Source organism: Talpa occidentalis, unplaced genomic scaffold (genome assembly GCF_014898055.3).
Source record: "Talpa occidentalis isolate TD23 unplaced genomic scaffold, MPIMG_talOcc4v2.1 talOcc4.12, whole genome shotgun sequence".
Classification (NCBI taxonomy): domain Eukaryota; kingdom Metazoa; phylum Chordata; class Mammalia; order Eulipotyphla; family Talpidae; genus Talpa; species Talpa occidentalis.
In genome coordinates this window covers 76,077,824-76,098,167 of record NW_023601212.1, presented here as the reverse complement: position 1 = coordinate 76,098,167, position 20,344 = coordinate 76,077,824, and the positions used below count along the sequence as shown (strand labels likewise).

At 37.8% G+C, this 20,344-nt stretch overlaps 1 protein-coding gene across 7 annotated transcripts in view; it reads left to right on the top strand.

Annotated features, from left to right (window-relative positions):
- Positions 1-20,344, top strand: part of AUTS2 (activator of transcription and developmental regulator AUTS2) — a 1,093,480-nt gene that overhangs the window by 281,201 nt on the left and 791,935 nt on the right. For all 7 annotated transcript variants that reach the window (XM_054693588.1, XM_054693587.1, XM_054693590.1 and 4 more), the window contains exon 2: positions 7,297-7,509. In XM_054693588.1, coding sequence (XP_054549563.1) covers positions 7,297-7,509 — 213 coding nt within the window. The remainder of the gene's footprint in view (positions 1-7,296; positions 7,510-20,344) is intronic.

Sequence of the window (20,344 nt, the reverse complement as noted above, 5' to 3'; positions counted from 1 at the left end):
GTAAAATTTGATAAGTTTTGACATGTGTATACACCCAGGAAAACATTGCACAATCAAGACAGTGATTATGTCTGTCACCCCAAAAGCTACCTCATGTCACTAGATACTCTCCTCTTCCTGTTCCTCCCAAGGAACTACTAATCTGCTTTCTGTCGCTAGTGAATTATTTTATATTTCTTAGAATTTTATAAGTGAAATCATACAGTGTTTTCTTCTCACTTATATCTTTTACCAAGGTATAAATATATTTTTTGATTTATTCGTATTGTAGCATGCATCAATAGATTATTCCTTTTTATTGCCAAGTAATATTCCAATCAGTGGTTATCTCACTGATGATATATATTTTTGAGCTATTTCCAGTTGTAGGCTATAACAAATTAACCTAATGTAAACATTCATACTCTTTTTGGACATGTGCTGTTTTATTTTCCCTTGGGAAAATACCTAGGAGTAGAATGGTTGGCTCTTGTGATAGGTATACTTAGACTTTTTAAAGATATGTCCATGTTGTTTTCCAAAGTAGTTGTGTTATTTAACATTCCTGCCAATAGTCTATGAAAATCCTTCTACATCTTTTTTTTTTTTAAAGATTTATTTATGCATAGAAGAACTGGGGTATAGGTCGGAGGTGTGGGGGATGAGAGGATTCACCAGAGACAGAGTGGGCAACAGAATAGACAGATTGACTGAAATACACTGCTGTGGGGAGCAGCGGGTGAGACAAGAGAGGTCTCCTGTGCCATATGGATCCCCTCCCTGGCTGGGGATCAAACTCATGCTGCAGTGGCTGTGGATAGCTTCATAATGCTGCATCTGAACCCCTTCTGTCACCAGGGAGGCTCCCCTTCTACATCTTTGCCCACACTTGATATTGTCTTTCTTTTTCATGTTACTTATTTTCTAATATGTATGCAGTTGTATCTCATGATGGTTTTAATTAGCATTTCCCTAAAGACTACTGATGTTAAACATCATTTTTTTAAAAAAAGATTTATTTATTTATGCATATAAGAGCTGGGGTACAGGCCAGAGGCGTGGGGTGGGGGCGATGAGAGGACTCACCAGAGACAGAGTGGGGAACAGAACAGGCAGACTGGAACACACTGCTGAGGGTAGCAGCGGGCGAGTCAGGAGAGGTCTGCCTCACCATGTGGGTTTCTCCCTGGCGGACCAGGAATTGAACTTGTGCTGCAGAGGCTGTGAATTGCTTCTTAGTGCATTGCTTAACCCCTTGTGCCACCTGGGAGGCCCTGATGTTAAATATCTTTTAATGTGTTTATTTGTCACTCTTATCTCTTCTTTGGTAAAGTTTCTGTGAATTTTTTACTCATTTAAAATTTTTGATTGCTTTTATATAGTTTTTTTTTTTTTAATACCTGCCTATGGTAATTCTCTCCAGTTTCTTACCTCTCATTCTTTATTTTTTTTTAAGATTGATTTATTTATGCATACAAAAGCTGGGGAACAGGCCAGCAATGCAGGGGGGGTGAGAGAATTCACCCAGAGACAGAGTGGGGAACGGAACAGGCAGACTGACTGAAATACACTGCTGAGGGGAGCAGCAGGCGAGACAGGAGAGGTCTGCCTTGCCATGTGGGTTGCTCCCTGGCCAGCCAGGGATCAAACTCGTGCTGCAGAGGCTGCTGACTGCTTTATACTGCGGTACTTAACCCCTTGCGCTACCAGGGAGGCCCGCTTTTATATAGTTTTGAGAATTTTGAAAATGTATTCTTGATACGAAACTTCACTACACAAATACTATTTTCATCTATCTCTTCATTTTAAGTCTTTTGAAGAGAAGTGTTGATTTTTGACGTAGTGTACTAACACAGTTTGTTCTTTTATGAATTGTGTTTTTAGTATCAAAGAAATGTTGCACTCAAGTTTATAAAAAGTTTTCTTATTGAAGTTCTATAGTTAGATTTATATGTTCTAAGTTAATTTTTCTAAATTAGAGTCAAATATGGACTTCAATTATGGTTTCTTTTAATGTAAATATCTGCTTTTTCCATCAACATTTGTTAAAGGGATTATTTTTCCACAGATTTTTTTTTTTTGCCCTTTTGCTGATAACCAGTTGTCCCTGTGTATATGGGTCTATTTATGAGACTGTCCATTCTATTGCACTAATCTGTTTTTCTATTTTTCTTTCTTTATGCCAATACAGAGCTGCAGTGTTAATGCACTATGCAAGATAGTAATACAGAGCACCTTAATTGTTCCTGGTCTAATCCACTATACTGTAATAGCTTATTGGTTTGCTTGAACTCAGGGTTCCTTTCTTAGATAATCCTAACAGGTTGCAAACAGTCTGGTATACAAGTAGGTATTTTGGCTTTGCTTTTTGCTTTTATTTATTTATTCAAAAATCTGTCCGTCCGTCCATCCATCCATCCATCCATCGAAGAACTGGGTATAAGCCAGAGGTGTGGGGGGTGAGAAAATTCGCCAGAGACAGATTGGGGAGCAGAACAGGTGGATCTACTGAAATATACTGCTGAAGGCAGTAGCAGAAGAGACAGGAGAGGTCTGCTGCGCCATATGTGGGTTAGCAACCTGGCTAGATTGAGCTCAGGTCTTAGAGGTGATAATGCTGAAACTAGGTCACCAGGGAGGCCCTTGTTTTATGTTTTTAGAGGAAATGAGCACAAGGGATGCTTTTTCATATTTATTTTTTTGTCATTTCCTACACATTCTTATTACTGGAAAATTTAGGTCCTGAATGTCTGTTCATGGGTCCGTTTATTCAGAAGTAAAGTTGGGCACCAATATGTACATAGCTATATAGATTAAGTTTTAAAAAACTGTGTGTTTTGCTTATTTAATTTTTGACTTCTTTACCCACTATAAACCCTTTCACCTCTTTTGCATTGAAGAGAAGTGATGGAATCAATGTTTGTAAAGCCATTTAAAAACAAGTACAGATGCGATACAAGAAACAAGTAAAGAACTCGATAGACTAAACTGACAGCACATAGCCATTGATGGTGACAACATACTTTTTCTTTTTTTCCTGGCTTCTCCGTTATTTTCTTTGCATGTCCCTAATATCAAATGACTGGCAGAAGAGATTCTATTTAGATGCACCTCTGTTTTACACATACACGTACACAGGGGTGCATGCAGACACTTATACCACAGATATGTTGTAAGTGATGAGCTGCTCTCAGATTAATTTGGTTGGAAAAATCAGGCAGAGAATCTTTTTCTAAAACCTATTTCATGCAAGGCAGGCAAATTGTGCTCTCATTTTCTATTGTCTCTGGCTTCATCTGTAATCAGCAAATGGAGCCCTGCAGCCTACACAGTGTTTCATCTGCAATTTGTTGCTCTCCCCTAGTTTGCACAACACTGAACCACCTCATTTTGAAATTCAAGAGTGGCAGAGAAAGCCTTTGGTAGAAGATTGTAATTTGTGAGAAGGGAAAGTCAAGAGCAAGATCATCTATTTTGAAGAAAGCTGGGTGTTGAAGGAAATTGCTTTGGTTAGTTGGTCTCTGAGCCTCTCAGCATATGCGCTGTTGTGACCCTGCCCTCCATCACCAATGACCTAAAAATCACATAATTTCAACTATTCAGGAAACCTACTCTCGTCTGTTGTGCGTAGCATGTGCACTTACCTCTTCTATTGCCAGTAAATGTGTCTAAATCTTTTTACCTCACAGCCAGTCTTCTGTTGCTGGCTGGCTGGCTTTATTGCTTTCTTTCTTGAATGCCTTGAAGCATTCTTTTCAGATCTCATCCTTATCCTTCTGCTCTCCTCCTCTTTTTCTTCCCGTGCTTGTTTACTAAATGCTTCCCTTGCTGGTATGAGGCATAGTCATCTTATTTTCAGAAAGCTAATTCTGATGGACAGGCCATTAGTTTTCTTTGGGAATCATGGTAGGCCAACGAATCATCAGACTTTTGAAATTCATCTAGTCATTGACCCTGAAGATTTGTTTATCAGATAATTTCTTCCCTACCTTTTAGTCATACTTTATAGACTGTCCTAGTTCCTGTAAAGATACTCTTATATTAGTTGCTAATAGTTAGTTGATGGTGAGGTGTAGGTGGATATATATGTGCAAACACATGTATGAAATTGTGCGAGCAACTCTTTGTAATCTTATATAATTAGTTTATAATTAATTGATTTGTCTTAGTGTTTATACTGTAGTTTTTGTAATTCTTTCCCTCGAGGCACTCAATAAAAAGTTCAATAATTATTTTGAAGGTAGTAGGCAGTCAGTTAATAGAGGCAGTAAGGAAACAGTAGCTGGTTTATTCAGGAATTGTACCAAAGGGCCTGTACAATAATTCATAAATAAGGCTAAATCTTTGAAAGAATAATCCCTCATATTTAAAATATAAATCTTTTCTTTTTAAAGACTGTTCTTACTACTTCAGCTACCACCTCTGCACACAATTTGATCTTCTCTGTCTCTTCCTGGTCTACACCCCCAGAGTTGAAAAATCTCAAAATTAATTGGAACTAAGATGATTGTGCTGCTGTTTCTAAGACTTTGGCAGGTCTCTTACAAGCTAATGTCACGGCATGGGGTCCATTTGCTCTGTGCAGCTATTCTGCGGGTACAGTGAGAATGCCTTGATTAATATGCTACATGAAAATAAAATGGATTTGGAAGAAATCATACCATATTCTCATAAATATTAATTCACATTTGTATGGAATTACACATAATTTTCAATATACTTTGGAGCACCAAAGAAGGAGATTTGGTCTCCAAAGAGAATGGTACAATTTTTTTTAAAGCACAGTTGATACTTTATAAAATATCATTGGTTTATTAATCCCAATACCACATGCACATGATGTAGGGCAGTAGTCGGTGACCGGTATTACAAAGAAAACTGTGGGGAGTTTATCTATTACTCTTAACAATAGTACAATTTAATCATATAGAAGCAGTGTAAGATGGAACTCACCTGACTGCTTCTGCTAAGGTTCTCATTATTCCAAAGATATTTTCATGATAGCTGACTATTTCGGTAACACGTGAGGCTAAACACAGACTAGTTTGAGCTGAACAGATGTCTGACATAATTGACTGTGGTTGTAGATACAGTACAAAGGAATAAATATAGCAGAGACTTACATTGAACATTTACCATGGTTAGGCATATAAACATGGTTTTGAGTCAGGAATCAGTGACCATATGCACTTGCTTTGATCTCTCACCTTGTTCCCTAAACATTTCCCACTACTTCCTCATTGCTTCAGGATAGCTGCCTCACCAATGGCAGAGGGTAAATCATCTGCAGGAATAGCAAGTAGAATTTAGATCAAAAGCCACTCATTTACCTTATAAGAGTGTTATCTTTGATATCTTGCTCTAAGGATAAGACCTTTCTCTTTTCTGGGGCTTCTTGCTATTTTCTGCAATCTTTTTTTGCGTGTGGCATCAGTGCCTGCTAGGTTTTTTTTTTTTTCCTGCTCTAAACAGCTTTTCTTGGTTGCTTCACTCTGCGTTAGATCCCAAGTTAGCTTGGGATATAAAACCACTGTTGTGTTTTATAAGTTTGTCATTTGTTAACTTTATCTAGTAAGCATAAATATATATGTCACCTATTATTTGCTTTTCTCAGTATGTGAAGCATTACTAAGATGAAGGATACATTTTTCAAGGGTTTTTTTCATTTTTTCAAGGGTTCATGCTGCCATCTGCCTCAGGGCCTTTGTACAAGCTGTTCTGGCTGTTGTGACTTTCGGAACTAGGTCAGAAGGCATTGATATCCTCAGTGCCAACCCCACCTCTGGACTAGACCATTTTCCCCCAGGTTTAGCACTGCTTTTCTTAAGAGCAATTCAATATGCAATTATATGTTCATATGGTTTGATTAGTATTTTTCTCCTAAATTCTAAGGGAGACGGATTTCCCCCAACATGATTGATTCCCCACACCTATAGAACTGTGCTAAGTTTGTACTTGGCCTATATTGGGGACACAAAAAAAATTTGTTGAATGAGTGAATGAGAACAGTGTTTCGCTTTATAACAAAGGTCTTCTCAAGAGGACAGCACTGCTAAGACTCATTGGACTAGAAAAGAAAGAGGTGTGGAAGGGAGGGCTTTCGAGACCAACTGGAAGCAGATGTAAAATAGGTCCAAGGTTTCCAACTAATGACAATGACTTATTTTGGGAAAGACGTTGAGCAGCACTGTATATGTCAGGTTGGAAGTGCTGGGATGTTGGGAAGCAGTAGAAAAGCTAACTCGTTACCTCAAAAATATTGCTGAGAAGAAGAAAGAATGAGTGATATTTTGAGAAGGAGATATAGCTACAGGAAAATTTTTATTTTGCATTATTTAATTTTATAAAAATTATGACCATAGAAACTTTGAATTTGGGTATGGAATGAGGCTCCATGAAGGAGTATTTTCAGTATAGTTTATTTACAAATAGAGTCAGATCATTTTCAGTTTTAATGTGTCCAGTGTCCTTCAGGGTCCAGAGGCCACCCGCATGAATCATATCAGGTCATTTGTCCATTTTGCATGTGGGCTCAGAGTTGCAGTAACTTAACCCAAGTGTGGTAATGAGTAATGTCAGTGTCAGGACTGTAACCCAGGTCTTGGTATCTCAGTCTGTTCTGAGCTGCCTGCAGGCACAGAAAGAACTCTCTACTAGGCTGTGTGGTCCGACATTCCCTCCTGTAGTTTCTGCAGATGCTGCTCCCTATTCTAGAACATCTATTTATTACCCTTCTCCTAACATTGTTCATCTAGGTGATTTTTTTTTTAAATAAGTAGGAATTAAGGGCGCTTGGAGAAACATGCGGTAAAAATACATGATACGTTAAGGAAACATTTAATCATATGAATTGACCATTTTATTTTTCTTACTGGCTCATATCCACTTGACGCTGGTATGTTCAATCTCTGCTGTTTTTTTGAATTGTGCATGCACTTAATACTCCATTTCCCAAAACAATCACTTTCCCAACTTGGGAAATGAGTGTATTGAGCCCTCACGGGGAGTGACATTGTGTTCTAGACCCAGTATAGAATCAAATGGAAAGCCACTCTCTCCCTGGTAAGCAGGTAAATCACATTTACTGGAGAGATACTTTGTGCTTTGTTGCGTTTTCTGCCAAACAAGAACAGAAAGGATATATTTGGAATCTGGCATTGGCAGTGAGGAAAAATTAAGAACCATAACTCTGTTAGGTATTCTCATAGCTCACGTTCCTGCCTCCGTCTGCCCCTCCTCTAATAGCCCCATGTAGCCTATAATTTGAGTATGACCATAGAAACCTATGTAACCACGTTTCCTTTTCTTTCTCTGCAGAAAGATGTAGCACTTAAGCCTCAGGAACGTGTCGAGAAACGCCAGACCCCTCTGACCAAGAAGAAACGAGAAGCACTTACCAACGGCTTGTCCTTTCATTCCAAGAAGAGCAGACTCAGCCACCCACATCACTACAGCTCAGATCGAGAAAATGATCGTAATCTCTGCCAGCACCTTGGGAAGAGAAAGAAAATGCCAAAGGGACTCCGACAGGTAAGGATGTCTGGGTTTGTTTTCTATGGCTGCAGAATCCCTTCTACGGATGCCTGCTTTTCTGTTGTTCTTTCTAACAAGTTGAAATTAGATCCACTTGGTGGAATGCTAGAGGACTACCTTGCAGAACTTTGTGATTGCTTATAAATTAATAGACCATACCAAACTCAGTGTTATGATTTGAAACTTCCACATGGTACCCTTTTAGTCAGCTCTTTGGTGTGTAACAGAGGTCGATGCTTGTGCTACTGGTGTTAAACGAAGACTGACTCATGCTGTGGCTGTAGTCTCAGTAGACTGGCTGGTAAGGTAGGAGGGAGATCTTTATAATTAGGACAAACAAAATAGACAGATTTTGTCACATACACTCTGTATCTCAAGCTTCTCAAACTAAAAATGGTTTATGTAAGTAGTGCCTTGTACAAAATTTCTATTTTCCAAGGAAGCTCAAATATTGTGGCAGGTAGGAGAGCAGTGGTGGAGAAATCATTTGCCCTTCAGTTCCTTAGTTGTTCTCCATAACCCATAATTCAAGACTGCTTTGTAATCTGCTGATTGTATGAAAGTCTTGTAGTGGAGCTTACTGGTCTGTTAATAATTAGGTTTCAGTGATCCACAAGAAAATATAGCTTGTGGCATTTGGGGAGCCTTTCTGCCTGTGGAAATCCCCACATGAGATAGATTAATAATGAGAAACGAAGCTGTTTATAGCAGTTTTTCTGCACAAATCCAAAGGCTTTAGTGCCTACTGAGTTACCTTTGTCCTGGGTATGTTTTGTTTTTGGCAGGACCAAGGGTGGGATTGACTATCACTTGAAGGAAGCAGAGGAAGGGAGTGTGGTTCACAGAGCAGGTGCTGCTAATTAGAAGCTGAACAGGTAATTTCCAGTTTGCAGATGTTTCTCTGCAGAAAGGGGAAGACCTTGGATTATATAAAACAGTGGTTCCAAAACCTCACAGATCATTAGAACCTATCGTGAGCCTTATTAAACATAAATTCCTAGTCTCTCCCTAGGACCTACTGAACCAGAATTTCTAGTAGGTGAGGCACAGAAATTTGTAGTTTGAGAAATTTCCAATTTGATAATGATTAATTGTTTGGAAGTCATTCTTTTTAAATCATCAAGAATATACTTTTGGTGATGATTTTTAGTTAAAAGCTTGGGAGAACCAAAAACTTGAGAAAACATGTGAAGAGGTGGGTCTCAGGGAAATGTTCCCAAATCTGACACGTGAGTGTTTCTGAAAATATGTATGTTCCGGAAACGTACTACCTTAGTAGTACAATAGTATTATCATTTATCTCATGTATGGCACATTGCAATCATGCAGTGAGGGAGCTTGTGTAGTACAATTTGTAATTCTTACAGAACTGACTAGTTAGTAGATTATGACTACTTTGCACATGGGAAAACTGGAATTCAAAGAGAAAATGTGTCTCGTCTGAGGTCCTTTAGCAGGGAAGGACAAACGTCAGGGTTAGACCTAGGATTCTCCAGTTTGCTGTATCTTCCCTGTATAGTTTGCCTTCCTTGTTTCAGAGAAGGATTAGGTATACAGAAAAAGAGAACTCGGGTAACAGCATGGAGGATGGCGGGGGGTTGTCTACAAATATGTTTAGAAGTAATGTGAGTAGTTTGGTCCGAAGAAGTGGTTTTGCTCTTGAAAGTGTTATATGAAGGTGCAAGAAGAAACTGGATAAACAAGAGATAAGAGAAAAAAGCTGGAGAATTTGAAAGAAACAACATTTGGATAAAGCTTTGCTTTTTCATTTTTTATATTTCCTTTTTTGTGGGATGAGGGAGGAAGTGCTGGCTTCTATAGAAGGGCGATGTTCTTGTGTTCTGAACCTCTCCCTGTGAGATATGTGAGAAAAGTAATTATTCCTAGTGGAGAGAGGTTGCAGTAGAACCGCTGCCTCTCCCCTTAGGCTCTCCCTCCCTCCCAAAGGAGTAGAAGGAAGGCTTCTTACCCTTTCAGGTAAGAAACCAATTTATTTCTGAGCCTACACTAAGCTGTGATTCTTCATCCTTGACTCTCTTATTCCCACACTTGATCTTACTTCTCTATTCTCTGTCCTCAAATTCCTTCTTTCTATTTTGTCCTTTGGTGAAAGAGTTTAGAATCATAAAAGAAGGCTAGGACTTGTATGTCCTGAATTTGAGTAGCTTTTGATTCTAATAGTTGCCCTTCTGATTCTAACGGTATTTGAAATCAAAGCTATCCTTGTTGTAGGGAAAATATTTGAAAAGCAATTATTTTGCCTCATTCTTTGTGAATCACTAAGAAGGAAAGACTGACTCTTACCTTTGTTGACATAAGCAAGGGTTTTAAAAACAAGTGGTGTTTTCTTATTCAAATCAAGTGTTATTTTTCTAGTAGGAAGGGAAGCAAATGATAATAGAGATAAATCCCTAATACTTTTCACTTGTTATAATCTACAATTACATGTGCTATTATGAACAAATTATTTTCCATTGCTGCCCATCTATAGAATGAGAGATTTGAATTAGAATATTTCTCAAATTTCTCCCTCTTTAAATTTATGAGTAACACAGAACTGTATAGTGTTATTGAGATTTGTGAAGGAAGACAAACTAGGCCTGAAGGTAATTTAGCTTTGGCGTCTATAGCTGATGGGCTCTGTGAAGACACTGAAAGGAGAGGAGTGAGATGATTCCTAGTAGGAGGAATAGCACAGTTAGTATTGTGTCAGCCCACTTGTGTGACAAGTGCCATCTGTTGTGCGATCATTGGTAGAAGGTGGCACACAAGTGTTTAGTGGTCACAGTAGATGTTCAAAAACTTGTGCTAAGAATATTTAGGATTGCTTTCCTGTCACCCTAGATGTCCATACACATTATGGTCATGTTCTTTTCCACCTTTGCCTCTTATCAGATAAGGTGCGCCCTTGAGGTGAGAAGTAGAGGAGAATTCCTAAATTATTAGATACTTGTTTAGTGCCTCTTCTTGCAGGATTTATAATCAGAAGAATTGCTGATGAAAGAGGGCAGAAGAGGGTGAGAATTTAGTCTATTTTTAACTTGTGAGAGCAGGTGAGGGTTACTGACATCTCGTGACGAGATTGTACTTCCGGATCGGGCAATTTAATGTATAGCTTTCCTGTCATTATGGGAGATGTTACTCCTTAGTGGAGAGGAAATAATAAGTTGCTTTTTTTTTTCCACCTAAGAATCTATTGAAAGCAACTAATCTTTTTACTGTGAAGGTGCAATTATATACTTTTGTAAGAGAGATGTACCATACTAAAATCGAACAGTCTTTCCTTCGCTTGCCTGATTATAAAACCTCAGTTCTCATGATGTTTATCCATACTGTTAAAAGCAAGCTTTTTAACTGGCACTTAACCATCCCAGTGGAACTTATTTGTTAGATTATGTTTTTACGTATAAATACATACTGCCTTAGAAGATGCTGAGCTGGCAATTGACTTGTAAAGTGGCTGCACTTTTTTATGTGGTAAATTTCAACATTTAATTTCCAAAGGGGTTTAAAAAATGCAGAAATGAACAAGTTAACTGTTACACAGAAGAGTTCATGTCTCTCTGAGCCCCACGCTGTATATTTTTCCTACATAGAACCATGTGCTCACAATGTAAGCACTCAGATGTTATATCAAAAAAGTTTTTTTCTCTAACTAATAAGGATATGGTAGGGTTTATTTTCTTCCTTACTTAGACTTGGAAGTGGGAAAATCAAAACATAGGTTGCATGGTCCTTTCCATAAGGAGTTTTATTATCTAATTGTGAGGCTAAGTCACAATGAAACCACTGGTGAACACAATGGAGTTATGTGTTGCTGTTGCCAAAACTTCTAGCCAAATTATGACTTCCTCAGAAGCGTTTTGGAAAACTTAACCCTTCCTAGACCTTCAAGTATAGTTTTCTTTCAGTAAATCTAGACCGTAGGGGATGCTTTAAAAATATAATACTTTGTAGTTTAAAACTCCGAGAGAACAAAGGGTTTTTAAAAATAGAGAGGCAATGAGGAAAAGTTGATTAGAGTTGAGTGAGCACTCAGATTTGACTCTGAATCGATGTTTCTAAATCTCTACTTAGTCTACAGTCTGTCCTTTCTCTATATTCTAGTATGAATTGAGTGGACATAGACTTAAGTGAAGTAGGAGGGATTTTTAGGTTATGTGAACTCTTCTAATTGAGAGACACTGATGTGTCATCTAAATCAGTCCCAGAGTTTCCCTCCTAACTGAATTTTAAGTGACCAAAAGTCATTCATCTAAGGACAGAAATTTCCCAAGAAAGAGGCAACCTTTTGAGGATTTTTCCATTGAAGGAAAAAGTGAAATCATTTGGGAATTTTTCAGGAGCTTAACCTTGAGGTGGGAATGGCTTATGTGGTTCAAAAATCTTTATACAATTTGATTTGGGTGGGCACTGCTTGTAAGAATGGAAATTTGTTCCTTCTCTGAAAATTTAGTATTGGTGGAGTCAAACTTGGTGGAGGATTTCTAACTGACGTTGTACATACAGACACTATATGCAGACTTGTACGTTGCAGATAGCAAAAATGTGTACTGGTTTGTAGGAAGAATAGGAATTGATCCCAATATTAGGTCTTCAAAATTAGAGCTTTTATCAAAGGTGTGGGTGGTGGCGCGTCTGCTTTGTATGTTGGCACTGCATGTTGGCTTTATTTGGAATAAGTGGTTGTTTTGGTGTAGAGGGCTTAGTTTTTCTACAGTCTGTTTTTCTACAGTCCCAAAGGAGCAGTATATTCCTCTCTCTGCTTTTTCTCTGAGAGTGTTTGCTAGCAAAGACTGATCCTTTCTTGCAGTGGATCTGACTTGGATTGTCTTAGGACGTCTCTTGTGACATTTGTTACTGATAGAAATTAACTTAAGAGAATTTATAATGGAAATCTTTGATTAAACAGATCCAGCTCAAGTCACATTTTGGAAGATCTGCTAATTAGTTTGGGGTAGAAATTCAGGCTAAAATCACACAGGTATTTATCTAGCTTGACTCTGGAGCCTGCAGGATTTTGGAAATCAGAGCATTTGAAGCACTAATATAATTAGAAATTATAATTTAGTAATGAAAAGACATATACTTTGCTATGTGCTCTTTCACAAGTGTATTGTAATGATTAAATGACTGAAGGTATCTTCAGCTAGCATCAATAAATAGGAATTGTAATTAAATTGTTTTACTTCATACCTCAAAATTTCAAGTTTAATGTGTTAATTGGCATTTCATTTGCTTTTCAAAAATTGTAAGGTCTTGTGAACGTTACAATCTGAGATATTAAGTATAATTTTAATTTTTTTCTCCTTATGAATTTAAATTGCATATTCCTTTCCTTTTGCACAGTCTACAAAATTATGAACAAAAACACATGGGGGGAAGTGAAGGGGGAGATTGACTTATAATCAGTCAGCATCTTGAATGACTTTAAGTAAGAATAAGATGCCCGGGTTTGAATATCTGCTTATTGAGAAACCCCTATCCTGGCTTCTCTCTGGAATTAGTTGTGTATTAAACTGTAGGTGTTTGTTTGTTTTTCAGAAACTTGTGATTAATGTAATAACTATATGAAAGGTATTTTTTTAAATATGGGCATTTGGAAGCAATGATAGTTTATTCTGTAAGTGCTGGAATTTTTGTTTTGTGTCTCCTGATTCCATACATTGGTGTCTGGGATTTATTCCATCAGCCCAGAAAGTTGGTGTAAGTGAGACTGAGCATCACTTGACTTTGCGGAAGAGATGTTGGAGTAATGGGGCCAGTAATCATTTTTATCCCAAGTAACATATATAAATCATTTAAATGAAAATTTAGTAAAAGTTTAGTAAAAAAAAGATATAACCTATAGACTACCATCTCATAAAACCTACAAAGAGAAAATAAACTGAATTGGAGAAGTAACTGCAATTAAAAGAAAGGGCAGTAACTTAGCTTAAGTCACCCTGAGACCTGTAGAAATTGTGGCATTCGGGCCTCCCTGGTGGCGCAGCAGTTGAGCGCTGTGTTGCGAAGCTGCCCGCAGCCTCTGCAGTGCCGGTTCAATCCCCGGCCACCAGCGAGGGTCCCACATGGCGCACAGACCTCTCCTGCCACCCGCTGTTCCCCTCAGCCGTGTACTTCAGTCCTTCTGCCTGCTCTGCTCCCTGCTCTGGCTCTGGTAAATTCTCCCACCCTCCCGCGCTTGACTGTACCCATTGCTTATATAAATAAATAAATCTTTAATAAAAAATTTAAAAAAAGACAAAATAAGAACATTCCAAGATGTTGTTCAAATAACATTGCATTCATAAATACCCTCTCCAATTCTCTGCTTCCTCAACTCAAAAAAAAAAAATAAAAAAAAAAATGTGGCATTCACAAAATCCCAAAGAAAGAATTCTTCATGTGTATGTAGAACTTTATTAAGGGCCATTTAGACCCCATATATTATTAGAGTAATAAGAAGGACAAAGCAAAAGGAATGATTCTCAATTCTTCCTACTATAAATTCTTAACAATCCTAGTGATTGGAGGGTGTGAAAGGCAATTTTTTTTTGTGGTTTTAACAAGATTTAGTGACTACACTTTGATAAATGATGAGAGTAGACAGGACTCCTGATCTTTATTTAAAATTGTGTTTTTGTCTTAATTTAACTCTTCTTTCCTTTTCTGATGATACAATGTTATCTTCACATGAGCAGATCTTAGCTCCAGAACATGGAATAAGCCTCTCTGTGTTCTGCATCCTAATGTCTGCGTACAGCAGTTCCATCCCCACACAAATCTGTGCATGACAGGTAATGAGTGGGAGATGGCAGTGGGTGGGTGGCTGTGTGGTTGCAGTGGTGTTGGTGGGGAGCCGAGCAGATGGTTGTGATGGCCACGTGTTGCGAGATTCCCGTGGGAGTTGATGGTGGTGACAGGCGACTCACAATGTGCTATTTACAGTTTGGGTTTGCAGTCTTTCAGTGACATCTGAATGCTCTTTAGCAACTGCTTTCATTACTGCCTTTCGAGGAGCTGCTAATTGAAAATGAAATTGTGGGTGGGCTCTAAGGCAGGCACAGGCAACTCTGTGGTAAATGTTACTTGGGAACTATTGTTTCCCCCCTAAAAATTTGTAATTCTTTTTCCAAAGAAGAAACACCAAAGGTGCATTTGAAGATTCAGGACATGCACATAGGATGAATGTCGCATCCTATCCAGGAGCCAAATGTGTACTCATTGGGCTGGAAACCAAGCCATCTGTGCAGGGCTCACCTGCATGTGGTCCTCTTCAAATGTGCATGTGTGTAAGGTGGTTCTTTTAAGTCTGCTAACGTCATGTAGTAGTTTCTTCGTTAGCTTTTTTGTAAGACATTATCCATTCTTTTTGCTGTTTAGTTACTATTCAATAGAAAATGACTGATCTGTTGAACTTTGAGATAGGGACTGTGTTTAAGTTCTTGCATATAACTTTTCCTATAAACCTGTTCCTATCATACAATTCTGGTGAAGACAATTGGGTCCTGTAGACACATGGAGGCAAGAGAAAGATGGTAGATTTGATTAGACTTTGGCATTAAATGATATTCTTGGTTCTCTATGGTAGCCTCCAGCTGCAGGATTGTCATTTGTACCTTATCTTCAGAATTGTTAGCTTAAGCATCAGTAACATTTCTGAAATGGTAGCTTTCCTAAGTGTTTATATTTTGAACTATTTTATTGCCCATTCTCAGAATAGCTTTGCACAGGGAAATCTTGTGCTGAACAAGGAATGACCTCTCTCTTAGAAGTGCTGTTAGCTCTGTTTTTAATTAAATATGAAGATAGATACAATATTGCTGTATTCTTTTTAGATTTCCTTTGAACACTGCAGTGGAAACTATCTCAGCACATACTGAATTATGTGCTTTGTTTGAGTAGGACTGATATTTGCTTTTAGAAGAATCCCAGAGGCTCAGGCTGAGGGGACCGTGGTGACACACCCCTTGCTGTAACTTAACCCTCAATCCCATTAGACATGCTTTGCCACAGGAACCCAACTGTTTTTAATGCATTTGAGGTATGGTTATGTCCTAACGATATTTAAAGGGATCTGTTTTGGTATTCTAAAATGAATTCTTGAGCATTGCCTATTGATGCAAGTGTTGATGATTTCATACCCAGAAAATACAGCAAAATTCTTGCTGGGGCTCTGGGTCTTTTCTTAACTAGGTATATCATCCCACTTTTAGTGCTCACAAGCAGAGGAGACCAAAATGTCACACAAACACAAGCAAATCCTTTAGGGACTCTTGGTATCTCCCACAGGAGACCTGATGTGCTCCCTTGTGGCTGTTGGAATAGTTCACCTGCATTCATTGATCACAGCTTTGTAGAAGCTGCCCCTTCTATGTGTCTGTCTACAGTGACACTGTTGTAGCAGGTCACACTGTGATCACTGCACCTGCCTTCACTTGGGAAGCATTTGTGCCTCATGTTTTGAAATTATGTAGCACAAAGCTGGACAGGCCCTAATTGCAAGTGATGGTTCTGAATGGCTGAGATTGGCTATAATTAGATTTGGAAGCAATTAACTACATTTTATGGATAGGGAACATACAGAATAATGTTTCTCAGAGGGTAGTCTTCATACTAACCTATGTCAGAATAACTCTGAAATTTTATTTAACATAAAATTTCCTTGGGATCCCTCTTCCTTGTGGAGTCAGAGTTCCTTGGGTAGGTATGAGAGTAAGGCACCAAGTTCCTTAGATGGCTTTGATGCAAGTGCCACATCAAACTTTTCAATGAACTGAATTGTACTTATTAATTTTAGAAAAGGAAAAGGGAACATTACTACGTTTTTAACAAAATTTGTGATAAATATTTTGTGTGATAATTTTATCTATACTCAGACCATATTCTTGACCTATACATTTATCAATTGAGTTCTTTCCAAAATATTGGCAGAAAAAATATTTCAACTAAATGATACAGGTATTAAATTATAAAGAATGTTTTCAGAATGACTACTTTTTAGTAAGAGCTTATTTATAACCTTGGTAAAATAATTATGTTATATTCTTTTCTACTGAAACCTAAGTTTCCTGAAATAGCACAGCTTTTTTTATACATGTTGTAACTAGAGATCTTTTACTATTCTTCCTCTTAAGTTCTACTTCCTTTACTTTGAACACCATGATGGTCTTGAGCTCTTATGATTTCTAAGCTTTATGAATCCTCCATATTACAAACTGGTGGTATGCCATGGCAGTCTGAACTCAGGTACAGGTGTGAGTGAAATCTGAAAATACCACATGTGTATCACAGGGCCAAAAATATTAACTGCTTCTTCATTACCAAGAAAACTTAATAAAATATCACACTTAAATTTCTGGTTTCGGTTCTACAAATTTAAAATATATTTTCATTTCTAAAACCAAACAAAAATGCTCAGAAGAATTTTGTTTAAGTAGCAAAACCCACACTTATGTTTTAACAATTGCCTGAGGTGTGTCAATAGTTGGAGGCATTTGTTTTTAATACATTGCTATGAGACCAGAAATGTTGCTTCCCTGGAGATGAGTGCAAAATGATCTCCCTAAGAGTTGCTAGTGAAACTATCATACCTTATAAAGAAGACTATTAGTAGTGACTTTTGATTAAAAAACTCCTATCATTAAATGTCCCTCAGAAATCATAAGGATGACAGGGGAAGCCTCTGCCTCTCAAGTGAAATATAAAGCTGGGGAACAAGCTGAGCACATGTTGCTGGGAGGTTGAATAGTACTTTCTGAGACTTCAGTAACCCACTTTTATAATTTGTCTCTCATGCTGAGACTCTAAATTTGTATTTATCAAATGAATGTGCCAGCAGCAGGGATAAGAAAGTGTCTCGGGGTATGATTGTAAGTTGTGTGAGGAGGGGGGTGCTATTGGATCTCCTGGGGAATACATGCGACCTTTCTCATGTTTCACATTTCTGTTCTTTTGCCCTTTTAATCTGTTCTCCATACTATGTATAATAAGATGTTTTAAAAACATATGTTTAGTCTTAAAATTCCCAGTTATAAATCCTCTCATTGGCTTCTGAGTTTATTCAAATTATAATTGTTATTATTACTTTTCATATTTTTTTTACATCATTGATCATTTTTAAACAATGTTTGCTCCCCACCCCTACCCCTGCCCCCAGCTCAGGTGTAATCCCTATAGAATTTCCTTCAGACTCTTATGAGCTAAGGTGCTTAGTTATCCAGTACCCTGTCCCTTTAGTTTACCTTGTGTTATCCACTTGCTCACCAGTTCCTACCCCTCTGTCATTTCTTCATTTCCTCCAGCATGTCAAGTTCTTTCCACCTTGCATCGTGGTCCTCCTTCTGCCCCTTGCATGACGGCCTCCTTTTAATTCTTTAGGACCAAGCTGAAATGTCATCATCTCAGAGAGGCTTTCCCTAGCCAAGTTGTTCACCCCTGCCTGTCATCTTTTCTCTTTGCACTCACCTTTTAAATTTCCTAACACACTTTATTACATGGCCCGATAATTTTATTAAAATTTAATGTCTCTTCAGTGCTTTCCCCAAAAATGCCTAAAAAAAAATCATGGGCCACACAAATGGTATATTTTCTAGAAATGATTTTGCTATGGTTACAAACCCAGTTGTAACCTCTTACTCCTGAACTCTTGATATTGAAGTTACGTTTCTTGCGAATGGCCAATAGGCGTATGAAAAAATGTTCAGCATCACTTGTAATTAGGGAAATGCAAATCAGAACTACAATGAGATACCATCTTACACCAGTGAGAATGGCACATATTAAAAAAAAAAAAACAAACTAGCAACAATAAATATTGGCGAGGATGTGGAGATAAAGGAACTCTCCTGCACTGCTGGTGGGAGTGCAAACTGGTCCAACCACTTTGGAAAGCTGTGTGGAGATTCCTCAACCTACTGAAGATGGAGCTTCCATATGATCCAGCAATTCCACTCCTAGGTATTTACCCAAAGGACACGGAAACATCAATTCCAAAGGGCACCTGCACCCCTATGTTTGTAGCAGCACTATTTACAATAGCTAAGCTATGGCAACAACCCAAATGCCCAAAAATAGATGACTGGATCAAGAAGATGTGGTACATATACACAGTGGAATACTACTCAGCAATCAAAAAAGATAAGCTCATGCAATTTTCAGCAAAATGGATGGAGCTGGAAGGTATCATGCTTAGCGAAATAAGCCAGAAAGAAAAAGAAAAATACCACCAGATGGTGTCACTCATAGCAGGAATTTAGAAAACCTAAATAAGGGACCAGGAAAAAGACTAATTATAATAAAGTAAAAATCAAAATCAACAAGCAACTCTAAACCAGAGACACACTATGGGGGTGGGTGGGGTCGGGATAGATGGGATTACAGTCAAAATTAGGGGCTGTGGGGATTGTATGGGGACTATAACCAAGATGAAAATGCGTGCATTGTGCAAAAATGAAAAATGATGTACAAATATATAAAATAAAAAAAGAATATTACCCACAGAATTAAAAAGACAACTCACAAAATGGGGAGAAATACTTGCAAATCATCTATCAGAAATTATAAAGACCTTTTAAGGCTCAACAACAACAAGAAGTCACATTTCTGTTGAGAGCTAGAACTTTATGCTAATTTACATAAAGCAGAAACCCAAAATGTCTTATCACTTACTGTCATTTCTGTTCACTGGAAGGTAGACAATTATTGTCAATGCAAGAAAAACTATGGATATCCTGAAATATTTAAAAGGAATATTTGAATAAAAATTTAGGTCTCACATTTACAGTGAGAATACCCATGGAGACTGTACAGTGAATGATCCCAAAAGTAGATTATAGTGTTTCCTAATTTGCTAGCAGGTTATTTTTTTCTTCTGAAAGATAATTTGTAAATTGATTTTGTTATTGAAATTCCTACTTTTTAAGAAAGTGTTTTTTATGGTCTTTTCCCAGTGAATGTCTCAAAAAATTATTCTATACAGTCCACTCCACCTCTCACACTACTCACTTTTCCTTAGTATTTATTAATTAAATATTTATTGACCATGACCCACTATGGACAGACAGAACTCTAGATGCATGTAGAAAACCAAACTTCAAATGTCTTCCCTGGTAGAAGTTATCTTTTGGTGGATTTGGTTCTTTTAATTGCAGACAACTTTGTTTTAAATGTCTAAGCCAGACATCTCACAGCTTCATGTGCATAAATTAATGTGCTTATCATGAGTTTTTTCTTTCTATCAGGATTGTTATAAGCTTTTCTAACTCAACATGGCTAATAGTGAACTCCATTTCTGCCTCATCTTCAGTTTCCTCTGTTAGTTAATATGTGCACCATCCACTGAATATTTAGTTCATAAATCTGCTTATACTAGAAGCTGGGAATCATATTCCTCTTCTCACTTCTCATATTCACATATCCTCTAGATTTATGTCCTGTGTGTTTCTCAACTGTCCCTCTCCATTTGCAACTTTCCACCCTTTCTGCCACTGCTCTGGCCTATGTCATGCTCTCATCAGTGGCTTCTTACTGGCTTCTGAGTCTCTCCGATACCACTTTTCTTCAATCCATTCTCCAAACTCCTTCATTGTAATCTTGACAAAATGCAAATTGGATCATGTTACTTATGTGAAAGTGTTTTCAGTGACTTTACTTACAGCTAGACTTCATTTTTTTTTTCATGTGAGATAGATGTACACACATATTCATGCTTTAGGAACTCCCCTGTCTTACTATTGGTACTGCTTAACCCAAGTGCTCTTATTGTATCAGCCTAATCTATTTTCTAAAACATAAACCTGAGTCCCCTTTCCTTTAGTAAGTCTAATCAATTACATGCTAAGCACAGTTC